Source organism: Pleurodeles waltl, chromosome 10 (genome assembly GCF_031143425.1).
Source record: "Pleurodeles waltl isolate 20211129_DDA chromosome 10, aPleWal1.hap1.20221129, whole genome shotgun sequence".
Classification (NCBI taxonomy): Eukaryota; Metazoa; Chordata; class Amphibia; order Caudata; family Salamandridae; genus Pleurodeles; species Pleurodeles waltl.
In genome coordinates this window covers 32,295,215-32,322,236 of record NC_090449.1, presented here as the reverse complement: position 1 = coordinate 32,322,236, position 27,022 = coordinate 32,295,215, and the positions used below count along the sequence as shown (strand labels likewise).

The 27,022-nt window shown below is 40.8% G+C and overlaps 1 protein-coding gene across 1 annotated transcript; it reads left to right on the top strand.

The window, feature by feature from the left end:
* LOC138260983 (myosin-4-like) lies at positions 1-26,245 on the top strand. Its single transcript, XM_069209551.1, has 40 exons — positions 1-109; positions 6,041-6,259; positions 6,345-6,488; positions 8,747-8,903; positions 8,994-9,021; positions 9,126-9,243; positions 9,351-9,443; positions 9,527-9,590; positions 9,760-9,858; positions 10,591-10,694; positions 10,805-10,943; positions 12,184-12,302; positions 12,419-12,568; positions 12,665-12,835; positions 12,920-13,226; positions 13,323-13,402; positions 13,554-13,641; positions 13,734-13,851; positions 14,076-14,199; positions 14,868-15,004; positions 15,088-15,343; positions 15,421-15,663; positions 15,769-15,945; positions 16,569-16,714; positions 17,001-17,091; positions 17,190-17,579; positions 17,666-17,792; positions 19,373-19,491; positions 20,553-20,749; positions 20,841-21,024; positions 21,110-21,275; positions 21,421-21,545; positions 21,638-21,946; positions 22,037-22,240; positions 22,333-22,458; positions 22,633-22,803; positions 22,892-22,996; positions 23,208-23,303; positions 25,271-25,405; positions 26,118-26,245. Exons 2-40 carry the CDS (start codon positions 6,056-6,058, stop codon positions 26,136-26,138), a joined length of 5,832 nt encoding a protein of 1,943 aa, XP_069065652.1. The 5' UTR covers positions 1-109; positions 6,041-6,055; the 3' UTR covers positions 26,139-26,245.
* Positions 26,246-27,022: the final 777 nt, after the last annotated feature.

Genomic DNA, 27,022 nt, shown 5'->3' with positions numbered 1-27,022 from the left:
TGCAAGGGCAATACTTAATAGCAACATTACAGAGGCAAAGTTATCCAAATCATGTTCTTGTCTTTCCAGTGGCCAGGGAACTGCAGTATTTCCTTGAGAAACATCGAAGGTAAGGCATGTTATTTTTTGCTTTACAAAATGATCAAAACAAGGAGAAAATGTATAGCTGACATGAACATGCATTGGGCGGCAGTACATGTATTGTTTCTTTTACTCAACCTGGAAGCTATCTACGTTTGCGTTTCATAGGATAATTAGCACCGAAATGCTTAAACATTTGTATGGCAAACACTAGCCTAGTCATGCATAAAGCTTGAAAGCCGAGTCACTGTGGTAGTGACGCACTGGACTGATGAGACATACACCTGTCAGGGCGCTAGGACCCTGTGCATGGCGTAATTTCTCCTACTCAGAGGCACAATCACAAGGATGTGATAGCAAGCCACAGTCACAAAGGCATATCTAGTCTCCCCACTGCTCCGCAATCCGATAATATGCACATAGCACCATGGGTGCAGCTTTAATACATTGTTGGGTACAGGATCTTTCAGTCGGGTATGGTGATGTGTCTGTTGGAGCTCTCCTGAGATTTTTACATACACACTCTGACAAAAATACACACATGCACACATTGTTTGTAATATCTTAAAACGTGTTGTTACTTTACAAAATAATTACTTTTAATTACCCCTAACAAGTCCCACTCCTCTCCCTTTCACTGCTCTTAAACTCCCTCATTCCGTGTTTGTCGTGATTTATTTTAACCCTGTGTGCCTGCCTGATTGTGTTAAATCTGAAACTCGTACTCCCCCCCAACCCAATCATAGTGACCAAGCAACGTCCCTGCACAGCATGTGACCTTCCACCCCCTACTGAAGTCATACATATATGTATTACTTCTTAAATGGCCACTGCCCCTCTCGTCTCTACCGTTCTCAAGTCCTGTTCTTCTGGTCCTCACTTCTACCACAAAATCTTGCCTGTCCAAAGTACGTCCCCGAACAACAGCAATGGCTGTAGTAAAAATGTTTACTACATCCTAGTATTCCTACGCGCCAGTGCTAGGCTTCAGTCACGCCCTGTGACATCCCAACACTGACCCCTGTGCCTGGAACCCAACAATGAAAACGCATGGGTAAAGACAGTGAGGGTGGGGTGCAACGCTAGTGGAGCTGTGTGTAAGTCCAAGCGAGTTCTGGAGTTAGAAGGGGAGGGCACCCACTCCTTTGAAATGCACTGGTAGATGTGTTTGTGAATTGATAAAGAGGTATTCCTACCATAACACACACGAAAACTGCCCAATAGCTGATACATCCCGATCTTCCAGACACTTGAGAAAGGGCTGTCTGGGCTAGTGAGACACGAACCGCAGCTCATTACCAGTCTCAAGAGTTTGAAAAAGAGAGAGTGGGATGCTGGAAACATTGAGTCTGAGAGGAACATGAAGTGCAGGAGAGAGGCGGACTGAGATTAATTTAGAGCTGTTTATGCGAGACCCTCGGCTGCAGCAAAACTGAGCCCAAACATGGTTAACTAATTCCCGAAAAATGCCAGCTGAAGGGTCAACACGGAACTGCAAAGAAAAGCGCTGCAAGCACTGGGTGATCGGTAATGAGAAAGCCTGCCTGCCCGCTACAGACTACGATCTGCCCAACAGGTGAAGCACGCACAGAACAGCTGATACAAGGCTCTGCCCTTCTGTGTAGTGGGGACAGGGCCGGCTTTAAGGCGGTGCGAGCGGTGCTGACCTCAGGGAGGCGCTGTCTTTAGCAATAACTTAGAAGCTTGCGATTTACAAGCACCTCTTGAAAGGTTTCTTGTGCGTCCAGCCTCCAGGAAGCAATTAAAATATCAAGCTACCTCTTGTGATTAATGTTCCTGCTAGGGAGCGAGATTGCAGTTTTGTTCAGTGGCAACCTAGACTCACCATCACGCAGCCTACAGAGGTAACGTGCCTGCTGCAAACAACACAGTTATATTTTATGTGGATAGCTGAATGGATTAGTAAAGCCAGTATTTTAAAACAAATGAATATGTGAAAGGGGCTATGGAGAGATGAGGGGCACATTTGCTGTGTGGTAGTGAGAGAATTCGAGAAGGTGGTCATGGGCAGGGGTGCCAAAAAAGATCATGGCACAGGGCGCCACCAGCGATAAAGCCAGACCTGAGTGGGGAGATAAGTGTGCGCTGAGCATCAGGAACCAGGCCATTGAGCCTGAGTGCAAGTAGGAAGAGGTAGAAAAGAAGGAGCTGGCACAGTCGTTGATCTCTATTTAAGCTGATTAAGAAGTGGAGAGCCATCTGATTGGCTGCGGTAATCGTAATATAATTTACCGCTGTTACTTGAAAAAATCAAGTTCATATCATGCTTCCTTTTTTGTTGTAATTGTTAAACTGATGGGGAAACAGCACAATGTAGCTTACAGTACAACCTATAAATAAAAAAGAAGAGCAGATGACTATCAGATTTAGGCGGTAGAAGTTACTGAGGGACAAGTCGAAGTAAGATCACAACGGGAAACGAGGGTTGGATCTGAGAAATTTTGACCAAATGGGTTCCCTTCTCCCCAAACCCCAGACTCCAAGCTTCTCTCAGTTCGAAATTAAGGAATCATATAGCCAGACAGTGTGAGACCCCCAAGACGTAAATACCGACGCAAGGGGGCCTGCTTCACTGGGTTAGAAAGTTTACCGTAGGAAGCACCAAACATAGGGGGCTTTAAAAAACGGCTGCACAATAAGCCCAGTAGAGTTCTGAGGGGAATTGGTTGTGGCTTCCAGAGAGTATCATGGCAGCTTTCCTCTGCTTGCTGTCACTGGTGCATCTATACCGTGTCCATCTGCGTGTCTCCATGAGCAGAGCAGACACAACAGGCCTCGTACTGTAAAGGGATACACTGTAATAAATACGGGTTCGTATAGAAAAAACATTTACAGAATCAAAGGGGGTGCCTCAGATGTCGTCCAGTAGGTCACATGCAAGGCATTTTATGGCCAAGAAGATTCGTGCTGCTAGCTTTGTAAATGTGGCAAACCCACTTAAAACATTAATATTTCGAAAATAAAACGGTCCTCGCTCATAGTGATGTAGCTTCTATCAAGTCTTCCAGATCCTTCAGGCCACCTATTCCCTGAAAAGATGTATCAGACCTTTTCAGATTGCACAGAGCTTCTATTCTCGGGCTCTCCTTATCGGAACTTCATGGGCCCCTGTCAGTTAGGGTATTGTAAATCATAAAGTTATTTATTATGTTCTTGCCCAAACGTAAAATGCACAAATAAAGAAATGTTCTCCTTTATGGGCCCTGCTATACTTTCAGTTAATGTCTGGAAATCTGCAGGTTTTCAGGCACACACACCCCTGGAATCCTGGCTGGACCGTCGAAACCCGTTTCTAAATCAGTAGCTCCGGTACTCGAAGTGTTTGGGTTCTTCACGGGTTATGGGACAGACGAATACACAACCAGGGCCCTTGGTTTACAGAACAAGGAGACGGGGTGTATTAACCACAGAAGGAGTGGCTATTGACAGTCCTGGCGTGTTTTGAGCGGATGATAGCGCTTGGTGACTGCGAGCAGGAGCTGGGGAAAACGCAACGCAAATTATGAATTAGTAAGCACTGTTAAATAGTCGGTCACATTGGTCAAAACTACCCATTTAAGGAATACTTTTAATGGAGAACTGGTGCTCCTGCTCCAATGGTTTGTTCTGAAACTGAGTAGCAGAAGGTGCAATTGTTAGTATGAGGCCACTTTTATTGGCCCAAAAACACTGTAGGAGTGAAAGGCAACTTTACAGAGGGAGATGGGTGCTCTACCGAGAGGATTTATTTAAACATGAACGTGAAATCTGTACATTCGTAAGCACATTAGGCTACGGACGTTTAAAAACCTTAGAATGTTTTCAGGCTTGTAGCAAGTATGAAACGACACACGGGTTGCTATTCTAATACTACAGAGAACTCAACTCCGCAGTTGCTTTCCAGCAGGCAGGCAGTGGACATGGACTCCTGCAGGAACAGCTGGTAACATTTTGTAACTTGTGTTAGCATTAATTGTGCACTCGTTAAGGACAGTGGTCCCTAAGTCCAAAATATTTTTGCTCTCGAAAACCTGCGATTCACAAAATCACAGGATTTGCAAACGCAAAAGTGTTATGTGCAATGTATTAAACTCATTTTGCGAGGTGGAAACGCTCTTCTGACTCACCAATGAGTTTTCTGATTCAAGGCAGACGGTAATTACGAAAAGGCACCAAAGGGGACCACCCTCCTACAGCGCCGGCTCTAGGGCAGTGCCAGGGGTTCTACGGCAGCAGGCGCAGATTTAGGCAAGGGGCACCGTGTTCGCAAGTATATTATGGTTTTAAAAGCACCTGCTGCAGCAATTTTTAGACAACAATAAAAATGTATAACTCAGGTCATTAATGTTCTTCTTGAGAAAGACTGAGTTCTGGCTGTTGGACGTTTTGACTCATGATAAGATGGCACAGAGGGTTAGTATACCTGCTGCAAAGAACGTGTACCATGAAGATCACAAAATGCACATAGAGACCATTATGACTTTTTCCCAGACTCTCCTTATCCTAATGTTGCAAAAAGGGTTTATGTGTGTAGAAATCAATTCCTATTATGGAAGAGAACTCTCAACCATAGTATTATGGTTTAAATTCTGAGTTTGTGCTTCTCCAGACCAAGCACTCTTCAATTATACTGACTACCAGTACGGATGCCATGACTCCTACACCTTGTAGTCGTCTGTCTTAGGTAACATTTCATATACACTGATTTAGGTATGATTGTCTCTGTGTGTGATGTAACGCGTTCTGCCACTCTACACTGGCATGAGTGGCACTAAAAACGAATTAAATGCATCTGAAAGAGAGTGGTTATGGAGACTTGAGGGGCACTGATAATGGGTGGTAGTGAGGGAATCCGTGGCAGAGGTGGTCACTGGTGGGGGAGCCAACAAACACTGCACACCAGGGCCACCAGTGCTAAAGTCAGCCCTGCCCTCGTAAATGCTAGTGTCAGTTACACTGCGGTTGCAAATGCATGATTAGATACCGACATCTTAAAGGCGATGGTAAGTAATTTACAAAGGGGGAAATGTGCCAGACAACCGTGGGGGGAAGCAGATAGTGATACTGTGGACCACTACTGGCTCCTCACCACGTATTCCTAAGCAAAGAAAAACACGTTTTTGAAAGCAGCACCGGTTCTTTTAAGGAACACGAGTGCTTTAAAAAAGAAATCCAATTTGGGAGACCAAATACAGGGGTGGTGGTTAGCCGTTTCCTGCAGGCCACCATCCTTCTATCTGTAGCCAATAGCAGAGAGTCACAAATATTACACTGCCAAATTAATATTCATTAGGTGACTCATTCTGCAACCCCCTGAGACAGGAGATTTTTCTATGTAATATGTTAGTTCAAACAAAAGTTCTTTAGTACATCGAGCCCAGTGTGTGGACCTGCTCTTTGCGAATGGAGGTTTGAAAAGATCCTGGTCCTAGTTCACTGGAAGGCATGCTACATGCTTGGTACCCCTCAAGTCCTGCCACTGGAAGAAGCACACACAACTTCCTTTCAGATGATTGGTACTCACAATGTGAAACCTGCAGATGGTGTCTTGGCTCCGGTAAATGGAGCATGCGCTCATTGTGGGAGTTCCTTCCACCGTTTGGATGTTGTAGCAGCAGGGTACTGGCCACAAGACCAAATATATTTTAAAAAGATTTCTCCTCCATGGTGATCCACACATTAGAGGTAACCAGCAGTTCAATCGCTGGATTTCTTATGATCACAGAGACACTTGAGCACCTGCTTTCCTGCCTATTTGTGTACTATACACCAAAAGATTTTACCTGCTGCAGGTGCACCAAGAATGTTTTTGTTAGGGAAGACAAAGAAAGGCGGGGCGAAGAAGGGGAACTATTCGTTACTCATGCTTTAATAGATGTAATTCACATTAATACATACCTCTGTGCAAATGCAATAGTGATCTGCCACATTTGTAATGTTACAAACATTTTCTTTCTAGTAACTGCCTGCAGCCATGGCTTCGGATGCAGAAATGGCTGTGTTTGGGGAGGCCGCCCAATTCCTGCGGAAGAGTGAAAAGGAAAGACTTGAAGCCCAAAACAAGCCATTTGATGCCAAGAACACCTGCTACGTAGATGACGAAAAAGAGCTTTACGTTAAAGGATTCATCACAGCCAGAGAGAATGGAAAAGTCACTGTCAAGACAGATGATGGAAGAGTAAGAAAAATAAATGTGATCCAGTGTAGCTGTCCAGGCTCAGCCGTACTTTAGTGTTAATGCTTCCTCTTTTCCTCTCCTACAGACTGTGACTGTCAAAGACACTCAAGTCTACCCTCAGAATCCTCCCAAGTACGACAAGATTGAAGACATGGTCATAATGACCCATCTGAATGAAGCCTCCGTGCTGTATAACCTCGCCGAGCGATACGCAGCCTGGATGATCTACGTAAGTACAATCAAACTGAGAAACCCATGATACTCTGCGAGAGCCCAGGATCTACTCTAGGACTGTATGGCAACTGACAAACGCCTGAACTTAGCCACCCGGTCCTACCACGTGTAGAAGGGGACACGATACAAAAGGGCCCCGAGAAACCTTCAAGCACTCTTCTATGTGCAGGGTTTACACTTCACGAGCGTGATTTGGGCATTTCTGTATGATGTTTCGACTCCTACAAACACTATCCTTTCTCTGTTATGCATACGAGTATAAATAACCAACCTCTTACAATCACTGCTTTCCCTTCATTCTTACTGTTCCATTGTGCATTATCGTCCACACTACGATCGCTCTCGCCTATGCCATACACCGACCTACTACCTTCTTCCTTTTCCCCTTCCCTCCAACTTTATTTGACCGTCAAGTAGGCGGCCCACATCCCTGGTGGATAAGCATTCTTTCTTACAAGCCTGTGAATACCCATTCTGCAGTCAAAACCTGGACTGTGGCATGTAAAACCACTAGTGGCTATAGTGGATAACAAGGACAGAGTCGTCCTTCCACTTTCAAGATTTATGCTAGCCACAGCTCTTAAAGAGACAACCATCCCTACAGCTACATCTGCTAATATCACAAATGGCATCCATTTTGTTTCACCTTAGTTTAGTCTATGACACTACTATCACATACACACACACACATGCCATCGGTGATACTTATGATACTATCTACACCCCTTTCTCCTCTGTTCACTTTAGTTATGCAGGTCCACATACTCTTATATTTAAAATATTAGAAGAGGCTAGCAGAAGGCACGTGCGAGCGAGGTGGAGGTGTGACTCCAAGGATTGTGGATATGGCTTAGTGCCATCAATTTAGCAGACACAGAGCATCAGACAACCAGTAGTCCTGAAAATAATCCCCCTAATCTCGGTAAACTTCATATCAAACATGTACTACCCCTTTCAAAGATACGAACCTATTTTAGATGCTACCAGGACTCCTGTGTGACAATCACGTATGGACACAATTTTTTCCACCTGATCTACTGCTCTGAGGCTGACTAGATGCCACACGAATGTCTGAGCAACGAAGGACAGCAGCTCTTAACACCGCTGCAAGCTTTCATGGCTCACGTGAGCAGAAAAATGTTGTGCTTTCTTCACAGAATGTCATTCACCAGTTCAGGGTCTCTCAGTACAATAACCGTGCTGCACTATGAATTCCTAAATCTTCTGAGGACTCCACGATAACTGAAAAGCTTGCTTCAAGTTGGCTTATATCCCTGCACACTGATCATGGTGTCAGCATTTATGTGGATCTCCATAAAAGCTCTTAATACATTATTGCAGGTAGCAGTGGGAAAACCCAGGCTAAAGTTGGGCTCTCTTATGTTATTCCTCAGCAACTCAACCTTTACTCGCAATCGGAATAGTCTCTCTGTTGTGCACTGTCGATATTTTGGGAACTCAGTTTGTTCCCCAGGTACATGCTTAAACTTAGTTCTCCCCACCGTGATTCTGGACTCTACTTTTGCACTAAATTAACTGCATAACTCTGCTGCAAAATGAACTTGTTTACGTTCAAAAGCTATGGACCTGATGCTCAATTGCAGCGTGAGAGCCACTGTATTCTTCCTCTGACGAGGCATAAATAGAATCTGCCACTTCTTATTTTCATTGGAAAAATGGACACATTTTAGTCAATTTGGAATTTACCATTTTGGACACTGACCAAATTGGAGATTCACCACTCAGACTGAGTTCCTCTGATTGGATTTTACTAAAAGGTATTAACGCGAACTACGGACCTGAGATACAAAGGTGAACTTACAGTTTTGTGTCATTTTACGTTTGTTTTGGAATTCACAATCTAATACTAAGTTTACGAGTACGGAGACTGTTTTACTTTTTTGTGCAGAGTTCTTCACCCCGATTGCGGTGTCTCCGCACTCGTAAATGTAAACTTACACAAGTTACTTTTGTGAACAAGGCCCTAAGGATGGTCATTAGTAAAACACATTCCGATGGCATATTACATGTTTAGGCTGCCGTAATAAATGGAGACTAATTCCACCGCACACTGTATTAATAGTCACAGAATTATATGCTTATGTAGAACTACACAAACCAAGGATACAAAGCACAAGGGAAATCAATAAAGAGCAACAGCTTATAGAAATGTTTTTAATACTTACTTAAACAGTACAGCGTATGTAGTTAAAAACACACGGAATTTTGTTTAATCATGCTCTTTCTTTTCAGACCTACTCCGGTCTCTTCTGTGCCACTGTGAACCCCTACAAGTGGCTGCCGGTGTACAACCAAGAGGTGGTCAATGCCTACAGAGGCAAGAAGCGCCAGGAAGCCCCACCTCACATCTTCTCCATCTCTGATAACGCCTATCAGTTCATGTTGACAGGTAAAGCATTCATATCTAATAGGCTCTTTAATATTTTTAATTGTAATCTCTAACCACGTTTAACATTATTTCTTCAAATACTTCTAACAGATCGTGAAAACCAGTCTGTCTTGATTACGTGAGTACAAAACATATTAGTGAAATAGCAAAATGCATGAAGTTCATAACACACTATGTCTCGTTGAGGTATACTGTCACTCACTGTCCTGATTCCATCTACAGTGGAGAATCTGGTGCAGGAAAGACTGTGAACACCAAGCGTGTCATCCAGTACTTTGCAACAATTGCAGTCGCTGGGGACAAGAAAAAAGACGCGCCTGCCATGGCCAATAAAATGCAGGTTTGTAGATTTAATTATTTTTTGCATACGTTGTACACTGTGTAATTAGTGTGTTTATTATTACTTGTTATATGAGCTCATTCCAATTGAAACCTTGCTTTTTACAGGGAACTCTGGAAGATCAAATCATCCAGGCTAACCCTCTGCTGGAAGCCTTTGGTAATGCCAAAACCGTGAGGAATGACAACTCATCCCGTTTTGTAAGCACAGTTTATTTCTTTTCCCAGTTCACTTGTCCATTACTTCCTTGGGAAACTCACTAAACTGTCTATTTATTGTTTAGGGTAAATTCATCAGAATCCATTTCGGAACCACAGGAAAATTGGCTTCTGCAGATATTGAAACATGTAAGACCTCCCTTTAAAGCATTTGAATACACCAGTGTGTTTTGGAGAGCCCGATTCACATTTCCTCTTCCTTAGACTTATGACTTTATTCCTGAATTGGTCTCTAAGCAATCAAAGTAAATCAATAAATTGTACAAACACGTTGCTTTTCGTTTTGTCTCTTTTACAGACCTGTTAGAAAAGTCCAGAGTGACATTCCAGCTCTCAGCTGAGAGGAGCTACCACATCTTCTACCAGATCATGACCAACAAGAAGCCAGAGCTTGTTGGTAGGTTTTGATTAGTTATTTGCAGTTCTCTACTCAGAAGAGGAGCAATGATTTAAAACCAGACCTAAAAGTGAGAGGAGAATGTAGCTTTATGGTAGGAGAGCCACAGGACACTTGCAAGAAGAATGGGTGCAGTGATTAGGATCCTAGGAACTTCAGCTGATCTTATGCATGATCAGGAGTTGCATGTTGGTTGTCCATGTGCACAAATCATAGTATGGTGTAAGGTTTTAAGCACAAAAGGTGCAGAAGGAAGTGAGGTAAAACAGCAATGATTATTGGAACCAGCATCCAATGAGTGGTATTCACAAAAGTACTTAGATCAATAATGCAGGGGATTTTTACAGTTTGTTGAACTCCATAACTCACTGACATTCCCATTGCTATGCAATGTCACATAATCAGCAATCATGTGAGCGTGCCAGATGTGAAGAAGGGCAAGATATTCCGAAGACAGTTTGGCTGTCTAGGAGCCCTTTCTATTATAGGACATGAACTGATCAGGTGGGGAACTGCGGCAATAGTTTCAATTACAGAACTATCGCCTGAGCTTTGTCTCACACGTCCAGAGCTAGTGCAAATAATTTAGCCATCTGATGTTGAAATGGAACAGATCAATAAAAAAAAATAAAAATAACGTTTTATGAATGTGCTACTCTGCCTGCCAATCTCAGCATATTCCTATAAGCATTTTCTGGGACACCGCTAACCTTGAACTGTTATGTTTCCAAGAAATGCTCCTGATTACCACCAACCCATATGACTTCCCATCCATCAGCCAGGGTGAGATTGTGGTGAAGAGCATTGATGATGTAGAGGAGCTGCTGGCTACTGATGTGAGTCATTCTTCAACAACTATCCTTAAAAATTCCGAATACACTTTAGTTTCATAAAAACTTTCATTTTGGCTTCAACATAAATACTTGTTTTCTCTTTTGCTTGTCAGAGTGCCATCGATATCCTGGGGTTCAACCAAGATGAGAAGCTCGCCATCTACAAGCTGACAGGAGCGGTCATGCACCACGGAAACATGAAATTCAAGCAGAAACAGCGTGAGGAGCAGGCCGAGCCCGATGGCACAGAGGGTAAGCAATACCATGCACCCTATTCTCTGAAAAAAACTAACTAAGAAGATAAAAGTGTATAATTTCAAAGGGACAGCATTTGTAGACAGAGATGGATTGCCAGCACTATAAAATTGTGAAAGCAATGAATAATAAACGCAGTATACGTGAATATCCAATTAGTCTTAAAGCCAAAAGCTTGAAAGTGTTGCGATATTTTTGATAGTTTGGTTGTTAAAGATACTCCCTGATGCTGTAAAATCACAAGGCCTCAGCAACCACCACCTAGCAGTAAATCCAACTCCATTATTTATCCAATGCAGTGAAGTACTCTAGGCATATTCCACACCACCAACACTAATGCTAACCATCATTTGCACCATCACTATTCCCTAGCCATAAGTCTAACATATCACAAGCTCTACCCAAAACCCTAACTTTACCTTGTCTCATGCCTTAAATCAAGGCTCTAAACCTCGTTACTGCTTACCATTTTTCTAGCCTTTATGTTATCCTAAAGTTAATATTAACTTAATTCTAAAGGTAACGTTTACCCTAATCCTTATCCTATCCCCGAAATACACACTAATCAAATGCTTATCGTTGTTCCAACTAAAATTAACCATACTGTAAATGTCTAGGGTTTTCCCTTCAAATTCGTGGTTTTCAAACTTTACACACCATATTTTTGATATTTCTAACAGTTAGATCTAATTCTGTGTGTGATAAATACATTTTCAGGGGAAGACTAGGAAATAGACACCATCCTCATGTGATTCAGGGTATAATTCAGCGTGCAGTAGGAGAAATATGCAGGCATGATTCTACAAAATGTATATTTTCAAAATTTGCTGTGGCTTATTTATAGCAAAGGAGCAACAGAAAGGCAGTACAGAACACTCTCAGGAAGGGGATAAAAGAGGCTTTGTTAATACTGCTCAAACTGCTCCGGAGCACTGAAATCAACTATTCAGATATCACCCACACAAACAACAAATGGGCAGTAAGAACAAACTATACCATATTGCTAGACCACCTACAGTCTTCTCTTTGGGTGAATGATGCTTTTGGCTAGGCTTCCAGTATAGAAATAATATATGCATATATAGGTATACACAAAAGAGATATACCATCCTTTAGGGTTCCTATCTATAAAAATATAAAATATGCTGAGTCTACTACACCTTCACTAATAATCAGATTACAAATGTATAGTTGGCCAGGGCGATAACAAATGTGTGAACTGGTTTTCTACTTATAGTTGCTGACAAGATTGCATACTTGATGGGTTTGAACTCGGCTGACTTGCTGAAAGCACTGTGCTACCCAAGAGTGAAGGTCGGCAATGAATTCGTCACTAAGGGACAGACTGTTAACCAGGTAAATCTACATTGTCACTAGTCAAACTTCCACCGAGAAAACTACAGCTGATTAAAAAAAAAAAACGAAAAAAACAAGCTACATTCGGTTAACAAATGCAATTAATTACCCACCAGGTCTATAACTCCATCGGTGCACTCTGCAAGTCTGTTTATGAAAAGCTCTTCTTGTGGATGGTGATCCGTATCAATCAACAGCTGGACACCAAGCAAGCCAGGCAGTACTTCATTGGTGTCCTGGATATTGCAGGATTTGAGATTTTTGATGTAAGTTTAAGATCTTACAGTATGTGATTTACTGATGGATGCTAATGCTACGATGACAATAAATATCTAATCACACAACAACTCTGTGTGTTTTAGTTCAACACCTTAGAACAGCTGTGTATCAACTTCACCAATGAGAAACTGCAACAGTTCTTCAACCACCACATGTTCGTCTTGGAACAAGAGGAATACAAGAAGGAAGGCATTGACTGGGAATTCATTGACTTTGGTATGGATCTGGCTGCCTGCATTGAGCTTATTGAGAAGGTGAGTGACTTTCCAAACTGCATATGGTTGTTTTAATATCACTTACAAATATACCCAAGTCTCACATGGATATGTTTATTTCAGCCCATGGGAATCTTCTCCATCCTTGAGGAGGAGTGCATGTTCCCCAAGTCTACAGACACCTCCTTCAAGAACAAGCTCTACGACCAGCATTTGGGCAAGTGCAAGAACTTTGAGAAACCCAAGCCAGGCAAAGGAAAGGCTGAAGCTCACTTCTCCCTGGTGCATTACGCGGGTACCGTGGATTACAACATCACCGGCTGGCTGGAGAAGAACAAGGATCCATTGAATGAATCTGTTATCCAGCTTTACCAGAAGTCCCCCATGAAAGTGCTGTCCATGCTTTACAGCGCTACTGCAGCAGAGGCTGGTGAGTACCCCACTACAATGCATGCAAATAGTAAATAATGGCACAACATTTAAAGTGTTTTTGATGCATGTATTTTTTGTTACTTTCAAATCTTAGAAGCTGCAGCTGCTTCTGCTGGAAAAGGTGGAAAGAAGAAGAAGGGAGGGTCTTTCCAGACAGTGTCTGCTTTGTTCAGGGTAAGTGAAACTGATGAATTTACAGAAATAGAACCCTACTGTATTTATGTTATATTAATCCATACCATCACCATTGCTATTTGCCAAATATTCATGTATTCAATCCTATATAAAACTATGATTTAAAAGATATTACATTTTACTACAATAGGAGAACTTAGGCAAGCTGATGACCAACTTAAGAAGCACTCACCCACACTTTGTGCGTTGCCTCATTCCTAATGAAACAAAAACTCCAGGTACAGAGCTTCAACATTAATATTGAATTCTGGAACAGCTGTTGCTCTAGTGAGAACATGGTCAACTAATGTGATTTAGTCTTTCCCTCTAGGTGTTATGGACAATCATCTCCTGATCCACCAGCTGAGATGTAATGGTGTATTGGAAGGCATCAGGATTTGCCGAAAGGGATTTCCAAGTAGAATCCTCTATGGTGATTTCAAACAGAGGTACTTCTAATGTTACAAAATGTATAAACACATCCGTTAAATATAAGTACACAAACTGAGGTTTTAACCAATAGGCAAATTAAAGTAATGTAAGCTTGCAAGAATTTTGTATCCCACTTTCAGGAATGGTTACTCAAGGCAATAATATTATCAGTTTTCTCAATGCTACTTTTAAGTATTGCATGCTCTATAAAATAATTGATCTTAACTATTTTCTTCTTAAGGTACAAAGTCCTCAATGCAAGTGCTTGTCCAGATGGTGCGTTTATTGATAGCAAGAAGGCTTGCGAGAAACTGTTGGGCTCCATCGATATTGACCATACACAGTACAGATTTGGACATACTAAGGTACAAAATGATGCAGCTAAATAAAAATATTAACCGAAGAGAATTCCAAAATACTTTAGGGGCTAATATTTCTTGCATGGGTGGTGACTGCTGTCAGAGGGAAGGTGTGGCAAAAACAAAGCAGTAGACGTCAGACATTCCAATTCTTGGAGGACAGCAGTAGAGTTATTAATCTGAAAATCTGTCATATATGAGAATCTTGCTCCATCCGATGAGCTGGAACATTTTGTATTGGGTCAGGGCAATATGTTCCATCTTCAGTAGACAAACACACTTGGTATTGTGAAGCCAGCAGTCTATAAATCCCATAGTATATAAAGGGATTTGTATTTGAGGGGATGGGCTATCCATCCCTGTTGGGATGGAGTAACTTATCCGCCGAAAACTAAATCAGGCCATTAGTCTTCTGTCTGGGATGTATGACAGGTGAGAAAAAATATCATCAAACAGTGTTGTCATTGCTCCTATTATAATAATGTAATTGTTGTTACTTTATTGGTTCCTTTCCAAATTGTAGAATAAGTGATTAGATATATCAATTAAACAAATCAGCTAGAAAAGAAACCTCAACATTTTCACCCCCTGGTTAAAACATTATTAAAATACAGAGATTGTGTGTCTTTTACTAAGAGGAAGTCAGTTATCAATAATATTCTTGTTACTTTAAGGTGTTCTTCAAAGCCGGTCTCCTGGGTACCCTAGAGGAGATGAGAGATGAAAAGCTGGCTGACCTCATCACTCGCACCCAGGCGGCCTGCAGAGGGTACCTTATGAGAGTCGAATTCAAGAAAATGATGGAAAGAAGGTATTAGTAGTCTTTGTAAATAAATAAAGACCGGTTCATGAGATGCACTGTGCCTAACAATATAATTTCTTTGCCTTTAACAGAGAAGCCATATTGGTCATCCAATACAACGTCAGATCATTCATGAATGTCAAAACCTGGCCATGGATGAAGCTTTACTTTAAGATTAAGCCACTTCTGCAGAGCGCTGAGACCGAAAAGGAGATGGCAAACATGAAAGAAGAATTTGAAAAGACAAAAGAAGCTCTGGTAAAATCTGAAGCAAGAAAGAAAGAACTGGAGGAGAAAATGGTTTCCCTTCTGCAGGAGAAGAATGATCTGGCATTACAAGTTCAGTCGGTACGTAAAATGGAATACTTAAAAGTCTTACGTTTCTATGAAATATTTGAAATTAAACATTTTCCATAACTATTCAGGAAAGTGAAAACATAGCAGATGCAGAGGAAAGATGTGAAGGTCTGATTAAAAATAAAATCCAACTGGAAGCTAAAGTGAAAGAGCTGACAGAAAGACTTGAAGATGAAGAAGAAAGTAATGCTGAGCTGACAGCCAAGAAGAGGAAACTGGAGGATGAATGTTCTGAGCTGAAGAAAGATATTGATGACCTTGAGCTCACGCTGGCCAAAGTAGAGAAGGAAAAACATGCCACGGAGAATAAGGTAACTTTGTAACAATTCAATTACATGTATATTCTACAAGTACATAAATGTTTTGGACTATTTAAGGTCCCTCTAGATAACAACTATATATCTATCTGTTTCCAGGTTAAAAACCTCACAGAGGAAATGGCAGCTCTTGATGAAAACATCTCAAAGGTTTCCAAGGAGAAGAAAGCTCTCCAGGAGGCCCATCAGCAAACCCTGGATGACCTCCAGGCAGAAGAAGACAAAGTCAGCTCTCTGACTAAATCTAAAACAAAGCTTGAACAGCAAGTGGATGATGTAAGTGTTAACAAAAGTTATTAAGCTTACCTGTGAGGAAATTGTGACATGTCCTTGGCCACACAACGATAAATTATATGAATGGATCTAGCAAATTTAACAGGAAAGAAAGTGTACAACATAGACCCCAGTCACAAAACCATAGAATAGAAATTACCTTTTAACGCTGGCAAAGTTGGTAGGTGAAAATATTGGCTTTCCACAAATAATTGAATTCTTCATGATGAAACACCTAAATGTACTTACTTTGCAACTAAAATGATGGTCTATTCGAATTTTTGGTTTCCTCCAAAATACTGTATTGTTGGAATCCGATCAAGCTTACGTTTTAGTGTTCTCTGACTGAGCCACATGAAAAAGACACTGATTTATGTTACATTAAAAAATGATACAGCTTCACAAAGCAGTAGGCAAAACGGTCACATTCTATTACAAATGCATATTTCAAGTGGAATCACCTCAGCAAACATGCAGTGTCCAAAATATGCATTTGAATAAGATTTACTGGGAAACAACATCACTTAATGAATTATTTTTGCTGTGGATTGTGCAATCTGGAGAATATTTTACTTGTCAGTATGAGTCAAAATTCTATGATATATCAGTTGTTTTAAAATCCTCAGCTTGAAGGCTCTTTGGAACAAGAGAAGAAACTTCGCATGGACCTTGAGAGGGCCAAAAGAAAGCTTGAAGGTGACCTGAAGCTGTCTCAGGAAACTGTGATGGATCTTGAGAATGATAAACAGCAAAGCGAAGAAAAACTGAAGAAGTACGTATTTAGGAGACCAATTTGATGAAATATGATGTAAAGAAAGAGGAATTGTGTCTGCTCCATGTGGCTATACTATATTTTAGGAGTTATATTTAGGTACATTTGGAAATGTTAATTGGAAAAGAAACTGTTGAAAATAATGTATAAGCTGACTCATTTCTCTGCTCTGTTCTATTAAACAGCATATTCAACTCTGAAGGCTAATCAAATGTGTTATATGTGTTAACATGGCAGGATAATTGCATCACTTGAAATCCTAATAAACATTTTTATAAAACAATAGGAAAGACTTCGATTTGAGCCAATTGCAGGGCAAGATTGAAGATGAACAATCATTGGGTGCCCAGCTACAGAAAAAAATCAAAGAGCTTCAGGTACACATTTTTGTTGAAAGTACCATTTGACTTGCTATTACAGCGACCAGTTGTGGTTAAAACTGTCAAATAAAAAATGAAATACTATTACTTTATAGGCCCGTATTGAAGAACTTGAAGAGGAAATTGAAGCTGAGCGAGCAGCTCGGGCAAAGGTTGAGAAACAGAGGTCTGATCTCTCCAGGGAACTTGAAGAAATCAGTGAAAGACTAGAAGAAGCTGGTGGAGCCACTTCAGCCCAGATTGAAATGAACAAAAAACGTGAAGCAGAATTCCAGAAACTGAGGAGAGACCTGGAAGAGTCTACTCTTCAGCATGAAGCTACTGCTGCTGCCCTTCGCAAGAAGCATGCTGACAGTGTTGCGGAACTTGGGGAACAGATCGACAATCTGCAGCGGGTCAAACAAAAGCTGGAGAAAGAAAAGAGCGAATTCAAGATGGAAATCGATGACCTTGCCAGCAACATGGAGAATGTTTCCAAGTCCAAGGTAAGCAATTTCATTCAGTAAGAAGCAACATGTTGTGCAACAAGTTGATTACAGACTCTACCACTAATAGCATCTTTGATCCACAGGCCAACCTTGAAAAGCTGAGCCGCCTATTGGAAGACCAACTCAGCGAAGTTAAAACAAAAGATGATGAGCATCAACGCATAATTAATGACCTAACTACCCAGAAGGCACGCTTTCAGACAGAAAATGGTATGAATTACAGTTACAAATTTTGAAGGAGGAAACTGCAATTTCTATAAACATTTACAATAATAAAAGACAGGAGTATATGAATGAGAATCCTGCAAAATACAGTGTTACTTTCAGGAACACCTATATTTCGAATCTAAAAGAGTCCCTTAATTTAAAGTAGACTTCACACAAGTATTGATTCAATTTTAATATCCATTCACTTCTGTTAATTAATTAGAAAATAAAAGTGACCCAAATATCTGGGCGACACCCAGTAGATGTTTAACTCCTTTTTTATGGTTAAAATGATTTTCATGGCTTTAAAATGGTAATGAAGGGACGAAGGGCCAGATGTGCAAAGCATTTGTTCAGTCGTAAATGGGTCAGTTCACAGAATTGGGCCATTTGCCACCGAAAAATTTGTTTTTTTAAATGTACACACGCCAAACTGTGATTCTAGTGAATCACAGTTTGGGTTTGCAACCAAAAACAGATTAGCTATATGGAAAGTGCGTGCTCAGGGCATCCCTTTTAAATCGGAAATCTGAATAGTATGTACTAACGTCTTGCGACCGAAATGCTGTTGTAAAACATGCATCCTTTACCACTAACTGAAAGTTGGTGGTAACCCATTCGAAAATGGGGAGGAATCCCCTTTGGATGACTTACCCATTCGATAATGTTTAAAACAGTATTTTTTAAGACCAGGCTGCTGTCCCACGGACCACTTCCTACTCTTAAAAAATAAAAATGTAACATTTCATTTTTTTTAACGCATCTTGTTTTCCTTTAAAGAAAATGGGCTGCATTTCAAAAAAAGACTCCTATATTTAAAAGCAATCACAGACATTGTGGTCTGCTGACCCAATCAGGCCACCATCCCCATGATGGCAGTGATCCCTGGTAGGTAACAAATTGCGACCTACTTGATTAATATTCATGAGTTAAGTCTATTAGCGACCCACTATGAATTTTTACTCAGGAAATAAGGGCCAGCTATAACTTTAGTACATTAATACTAACGATCACATACTAGTGATTCGCAAAATGTTGCTATTGGGTAATCGCTATTACTAATTGTAGTACATCTGGGCCTTAATTAAAAATTATAGATAATAAATGTGTTGATGTAATGCTGAGAAAAACAAATGAAATGGTGATAAGCTATAGTTATGACAAATTTGACAAAATGTACAAAATGTCCACCTTAACATCGTATACATTTCATTCAAACCCAAAGCAAAATTAGCTGTTTAACAATGAAATACAGAACTTCATTGCAGATAATTGCTGCCAGACCCATTCAGCTGACCCTGTACCTGCGTTTCCTAGACAAACTTAATAAAAATCACATGATTTTGTGTTTGCCTTCCTCTTGCTCAGACAATAAATAGCATATAACTGTTAAATATAGACTAATCTTATATTAAAACCATTTTTTTTTAAAGAAACAAAAAAATGGCTTTCTATGGCACTTTTACCTTCTGTCTCAAAATGCACGTCACTTTCTACACAATTTTACTGCCTTGGCTCACGATCATTCTACGTTCATGAACAATAAGGACAGTTCCATAATATGGCACTTTGTTTCCGATCAGGTGAACTCTCTCGCCAGCTGGAAGAAAAAGAGTCCTTGATTTCTCAGCTGACAAGAGGTAAACAGGCCTTCACTCAGCAGACTGAGGAACTGAAGAGACAACTGGAAGAAGAAACCAAGGTATCTTGTTCTTTATTTTCTCTGCACTTTTCTGGGAACAGAAATCACGTTCTAAAGCTGAGAGTAGTATCATAATACTAAAGGTGTTTGTAGCATCTCACATTATGGGAATATACGCAGACAAAGACTGGAAGCAAAGTACCTAATAAGTTCCCCAAAACTACTCGACCAGCTCCGAAATGAGCTGTTAATTCAACAATGTTTGCAAAGAATGAAGATTATGCATGAGCTTGAGCAAAAGTCAAATCAGTGAGACCGAGCACTTTATTAATCAACATAGATCAGTACAATATATTACAATAGAGTTTGATAGGTCTAGGTAGATATTGAGATGTGGTTCAAACTATGACATTACTTCCTATGACGCTTTACATTTGGTGTGTGTGTATAATAGATGCTCTTCATACTAGCTCTGTCTATCTCTTCACACATATACATGAATTTGTCACATTCTTTAACTAATCAGAGAGAAAAAGAATTATTTTCCACTTGGTCACTTACTGTAAACACTCCTCCTTCAACCTATGCTTCTCCCCACAAATTCAGAGCCACAAATGCGAGACTTTGTCGACTGATTTTAAAGTCCTTGTCATTTTGTCACTTCCTCACGGTTATTACTTCACTGCAAGGGCACAATTCAATTTCCAGTTGCTGTGAAACTATACTGGTGAAAGAGACACAAAACAAGAATTATAGTAACAGTGTCTGACTTGTCAACGCTTGTAACTATTACACCACTCGTTGTCCTCGTTTTTTACATTTGTAAAACATTTCTATTCGACTCTCTTGATAGCATTTTGTCCAAAAAAAAACTCAAAGCACTCCCAGTACAGTCCTTGCACTAGCAAGCAAAATTCTCACTGCTTAGACAGATATTAAACATCGAACCGTTTCACACAAGTTCGTTCAACGCTACACACAAGGAGCTCCTGGCCTAGCTGGTGGATGGTGACAAACTGACAGAGTCACAGTTTGACCACTGAGTGCCTATTCAGTGAAGTTATTGATAAAACACAAAATAAATAATGATGAGATGCGCTGACAAAGCTTTCTGTTTATAGGCCAAGAATGCCTTGGCACATGCCTTGCAATCTGCTCGACATGACTGTGATTTGCTCCGTGAGCAATTTGAAGAGGAACAAGAAGCCAAGGCTGAACTCCAGCGTGCATTGTCCAAAGCCAATGGAGAAGTTGCTCAGTGGAGGACCAAATATGAAACAGATGCCATCCAGCGCACAGAAGAACTGGAAGAGGCCAAGTATGTTGCGTTGGGGGAGGCGATACTTGCTGTTGTGAAATGGATGGATTTTTGTCATTAATAATACTTCTGCTTTCTTGCTTAATTAAAGGAAGAAGCTGGCTCAAAGATTGCAGGATGCCGAAGAACAGGTTGAGGCTGTGAATTCCAAGTGTGCATCTCTGGAAAAGACCAAGCAGAGACTACAGTCTGAAGTGGAGGACCTCATGGTTGATGTGGAGAGAGCCAACGGTGCTGCTGCAGCTCTTGATAAGAAGCAAAGGAACTTTGATAAGGTAAATTGACACAAATCTTCTTACCAAATTATCCGTGTTTCATGGAATTATGTTTTGCGTTGAAAATGTAAACTCTCTTCAACAGGTTCTGGCAGATTGGAAACAGAAGTTTGAGGAAGCTCAGGCAGAATTAGAAGCCTCTCAGAAGGATGCCCGCTCCTTGAGTACTGAAATCTTCAAGATGAAGAATGCTTATGAGGAATGTCTGGATCATCTTGAAACCTTAAAACGTGAAAACAAGAACCTGCAACGTAAGTATCTGTTCAACGTGGTTCAAGTAAAAAAAAGTACCCATATTAGTGAAGCACAATAGATACATAGAACGATTGCCACTTAATCTGGTGTCATAAAACATATTTTAGAAACTTGATGCCATCCTTTATATATCTCTGACAGAGGAGATCTCAGATCTTACTGAACAGATTGGGGAAACCGGAAAGGCCATTCATGAGCTGGAAAAGGCAAAGAAACAAGTTGAGCAAGAAAAGAGTGAATTCCAGGCTGCCTTGGAGGAAGCTGAAGTATGTAAAAAGGCAATGTTAAATATGTTCCGCTGTGCACTGTGTTTGGTTAGTTTTAATACAATGTTTTTGTCACCCTTCTTCTATAATAGGGATCACTGGAACATGAAGAGGCCAAGATCCTGCGAATCCAGCTTGAGCTGAACCAGATCAAGGGAGAGGTAGACAGGAAGGTGGCAGAGAAAGATGAGGAAATTGAACAGCTGAAGAGGAACAACCAGAGAGCTGTAGATTCTCTACAGGGTACATTAGACTCTGAGATCAGAAGCAGGAATGATGCTCTGAGGCTGAAGAAAAAAATGGAAGGGGATCTGAATGAAATAGAGATTCAGCTAAGCCATGCCAATCGCCAAGCTGCAGAAGCACAGAAGCAACTCAGGAATGTACAAGCTCAACTTAAGGTACAGTTGATGCAAGCTTAGACTGCACTTTTATGTTTCTTTATACAAAACATTTACATTGTATCCCAAAAAATGCTATGTGCCCCACAGGATGCCCAGCTTCATCTTGATGATGCTACTAGAGGACAAGACGACTTGAAAGAACAGGTGGCTGTCACTGAACGCAGAAACAACCTACAACAGGCTGAAATTGAAGAGATGAGGGCTGCACTGGAACAGACAGAAAGATCTCGCAAAGTTGCTGAGCAGGAACTCCTTGATGCCAGCGAACGTCTACAGCTTCTGCATTCTCAGGTACTACTCTCTATTGGGAAATCATTCATTATATATGTATACAAGATAAGGAACTTGTTACATTGTGGGATCTGTTTCTCTCTCTACTTAAGAACACAAGCCTAATCAACACCAAGAAGAAGCTTGAGAGTGACAACACCCAGCTTCAGAATGAAGTAGAAGAAGTCATCCAGGAAGCCAGGAATGCAGAAGAAAAAGCCAAGAAGGCAATCACCGATGTAAGGCTCTTGTTGAAGTTGCAGAAGTCTAAATATTCAGTGCATTTTCACACCCCTTAATGAAATGTAAAAGACATATCCATAATAATTATGACGTTGTATTCCATGTTAACACTTAACGTAAGTGGTATGACATTCTCGATAAAACTTTTTAATGTGCATGCTTTCATGAAGGCTGCTTTGATGGCTGAGGAGCTCAAGAAGGAGCAGGACACAAGTGCCCATCTTGAGAGGATGAAGAAGAACCTGGAGCAGACTGTGAAGGATCTGCAACATCGCCTGGATGAGGCCGAACAGCTCGCAATGAAGGGAGGAAAGAAGCAACTCCAGAAACTGGAGAGCAGAGTGAGTTACACCCTACTGCTCACGTTATCAGGGTTGTCTGGTAGGAGCCCGTGACAGTATAATATAATTATGTTAACTCTCCACTTAGGTCCATGAACTGGAAAACGAGCTGGAAGCTGAACAGAAACGTGGAGTAGAAGCCATTAAGGGTGTTCGAAAGTATGAGAGAAGAGTTAAGGAACTAACATATCAGGTATGTGTTTAATTTCACTCAATATGCATGGTTTATTGAGCAATTAACGGGAGTATGCAGAGGCAAACAATGAGGTGTGTGTGTGCGTGTATTTTACACAGTAAACTAAAGAAAATATTTCTTCACTTTTCATTTTTGTATACACTCGCTTGAAAATATGGCAATAGCACCTTAAATGTATTTTCTCATATTTATGTGTTTTTACTTTTAGTCCGAAGAAGATAAGAAGAATGTTCTGAGACTTCAGGATCTGGCTGACAAACTGCAGTTGAAAGTTAAAGCCTACAAGAGGCAGGCAGAAGAGTCTGTGAGTTGTGCATAATACTTTCCTCAAACTTATATCATTGTGAGAAAAACATTGTACTCTCTGCCCAGTTTTTAATGAACTGAGTGAGACAGAGTCATCTTGTGAGACACTGTCCAAACTACAGAACCCTTTCTTTTAACTTGAAGGGGCATTCAGTTAGAAACACCTCACTATGGCTTCGATGTAAGTGACTTTAAACAAAACACATCCCAGTGATTTTAATGATGAGTTACAGTATTTATGTTTTCGAGCATCCGGTACGACAAAGCTCATGGCCATCTACTATTCTTTAGTGGGCAGGCAAGTATTAGATGCCTTTAGGAAGGACGGTAGATAATAAAAAGCAAGGGACACAGGTGTGAGTCTTGATGGACTCCAGACAATATATAACTGGAATATGACAGGAAATGGTTCACCTTCAATCTCTTAGATTAGCCAAATAGAACATAGGCTATTTTATTGTCTGAGAGAGAGGGAAATATAATATCATGCTTTACAAAACTGGCAGCCATGTTAAAATGTAGTACCTGCAGGTGGGAACTCATGGGGATTGCCTTTAAGAATCATTCAAATACTAAATAGAGATGTTTCCACTTAATGTTATCATTGAAGGGAGACTCGATGTCATCCTTTGCAAAATGCATCCTAGGCAAAAGATTACTAAGCACATTTCTACACAAGTGTATTGAAAGAGAAACGGGGCATTTGCGAGTTAGTTGTCCTGCATATTCGTTTGTGTAGGTTGAGGAAGTTATTTTCTTTAAAAAATGGCTAATAGAAGAAGACCTGGACAGAGTTAATCCTCTCTTAATGAACCAAAAACTGTTGGTGGGGATGTTTTACATAATGAACAGAATCATGGTGTTTTCTGTGTACTTGCTCAAAAGTGTGATACAGAGAGAGCGCTACAGCATGGAGAGAAACACTGACCTCCATCCACATTTTGGGAAATAGTTAAAACAACAGTTATGTGGCATTGGTCATTCAACAGTTAACTGAAGAGTTGGTGATTGATTCTGCGTTGTAAATGACTGCCGTTAGTAATTCATCAATCGGTTTTGTGCCTGGCGTCAATCTGATCTCTCCTGTGAGGGATGGTTGCATTTGAAACACTCTCTGCCTCCAACCACCTACTTGAGCATATGCTTATGTGTTGCCCACAGCTACTGAAGTCATTTTTCGTACAATCTTCTAGCAGTAGATGCAATGGCCCTGTATGTTTCTATTTTACATCAGCACTTCTGTTGTTATTAGGTCATGTTTTTTTAGAGAACCAAAACACATGGTTAGAAGTACTCTAGACAGACTGTCACTCCCAGTTCTGGGCTATGCAAAGATCAGTCACCAAAGGTTGCTTCTAAGTTTGGAGGGCTTTCCATTCACTAAGAAATCCAATGACAGTCTCCCTGAGTGATAAGAACCACACTATGGTCACGAATAAGGAATCCCATAGCACAATGAGGTAAATGCAGGGGGAAATCTAAGGTAGTTCTCAGAGACTGTCGGCAATTGACAAACCAGGAGAGGAAGAGGTCCGATGACAGTGATGTTCAGATTTGGACTTCCGAGTGATCACAAGTCAACGGCTGACGCCGGCCATGTTTATATTTGTGTACTTTACCTTGGATAGCGTCCAAAGACATATTTAAGGCACAAGTGGATAGTGAAAGTGAAATGTGACTCTTTTGGGCATTTGCGTGTACTCCACTGAAAGACAAACTTGAATAAAAGAAGTAAAAACTAGATTGGAGGGTTTTCTGCGTTTTGTCCTTATCTCTTTATTAGGCAGCAGAAGGGGATGTCCCAGTTTGTTTTAATTCGATCCACTGATAAAACAGGAAAAAAAAACTTAAAAGTGAATAGTACCTAGTTCGCATTTCAAACATTTAAACATAAAAAAGAAAACAAAAAATGAAGCTAATTCAATGCATTAAAACTATCTTAATACGTTTTTCTCCTAACATTAGGAAGAGCAAGTAAACTCGCATCTGACTCGGTTCAGAAAGGTGCAGCACGAGCTTGAAGAAGCCGAGGAAAGGGCCGACATTGCCGAATCCCAGGTCAATAAACTCAGGACCAAGAGCCGTGACGTTGGAGGCAAGGTGAGGTACACCCGACAGAAATGGTCTTGGTTTCTTCCGTGATTTGTCTCTCTTACTAAATAACATTTAATCCAGCCTAAGATTTCCACAATAAAACGAGAGGCAAAAAACAACTGAGTGCCACGGAAACGTTTCACTAGGTGAGGAGGTGGCAACTCCAGCAATTGTTCCCGTTTAATAAGTTGGACCACTTGTGTAAAAAGCCTGGAGATGTTTTCGGACATAGAGGTCAAATCTACAAACACTATTCACAAACTAGGGATGTGCACTTTGCATGCCAACTAGTTTCTCAATGTGAATGCAGAATGGGTGGCGCACTAGGTACTATTAGGTCGCATAGCCAGTTGACTGTTCGCTGTGGTGACAGGGAGAAGGGGAAGGGAATCCATCACAGTCTGTCTAATAAATAATAATTAGGCTGGTCGCAGTTTGCAAACACTGTATTTGGCTGAAAATTCTGCAAGGGACAGCACACCTCTTGTGTTTGTAAAAACACCTTTGCAGTTACAAGCCCTATGATTTCGTGCATCACACTGTTTAAGATCGCAAAATGGCTTTGTAAAACTGCCTCCATATTCGAGATTGTTCATTGTTATGCTTGTTGATTTGTGGCGTGCACGCCGCACTTGGCACAAAATGGATAATGGTAATATAGTTAATGAAATTTTAGCGCTTTTCTCTATATTAAAACAACCTATTATTTTTTCTCTAGAAAACCGAAAGTGAGGAATGAACAAGAGTATGCTCCAGGGAGGACTCCGAAATTTGCAAAATGTGAATAAAAATCTTCCCTGTAATTTTGTGTCTACCTCTGTAACAATAAAGCTATTTTTTACAACATTACTGTCTCACTGACTGTCTCTCGCTTTTCTCTGAATGGTAATTGTCACACCACGTACTGTTGGAGGGGCAAGTCAATTCAAGGAGGCCACAACTGAAATGCTACCTACAATTTAGTTTGGTATCTGAATCAGTTCTGCTTGCTGGAAGAGAAAACTCAAAGTAAAGAATACTAGCAGGAGTCCCTGAGAAATATACATTGCCCTGCTGAGTGTGCTACTATTGCCCACCTCAAGAAAAATACAGGAAATTACAAATAAATATACAATCAGCCCCACATGGTATGAATAGGGGTCTACCCATAATGGATTCCTCTTTTCTCGACATGTACCTAAAGGAAAGTTTTCATAGTCCATGAGTAAAACGCAAAATCAAAAACAGCAAAAGGAAACCCATCACAAACCACATAAACACATCTTGGTTTTTACGCATTCCCTCCAGACTTCAGGAGACAGAGTCCATTTAGTCCTTCTGGGCAGTTCCCACCAGAGCCAGGCCTTCAGATTGGTGGGTGATTGGGCATTCTAGGGACTACTGAAAACAATCAAAAATAGCGTCTCTATTAATCAGGCATTCCCTGGGAGGGAAAACACACATGTGGGATAATACTCGCCTCCTCCTTAATACAATTAGGACTCTCCTTCCCTACTGGATAGGGTAATCTGCAATTTTAACACATACAAAGGAGACTTCCTATTATGATGTTCAACGTACTTTAATAACAAACATAACAGCATGACCAACTGGTTTACACTAGGGAGTTTTTAATGTGGATAG

Coding starts and splice junctions, on each gene's coding strand:
- LOC138260983 (XM_069209551.1), top strand. CDS start 6,056: ATGGCTTCGGATGCAGAAATGGCTGTGTTTGGGGAGGCCGCCCAATTC. Junction 8,904..8,993: donor CTATCAGTTCATGTTGACAG/GTAAAGCATTCA, acceptor TACTTCTAACAG/ATCGTGAAAACCAGTCTGTC. Junction 17,580..17,665: donor AGAATGTTTCCAAGTCCAAG/GTAAGCAATTTC, acceptor TTTGATCCACAG/GCCAACCTTGAAAAGCTGAG.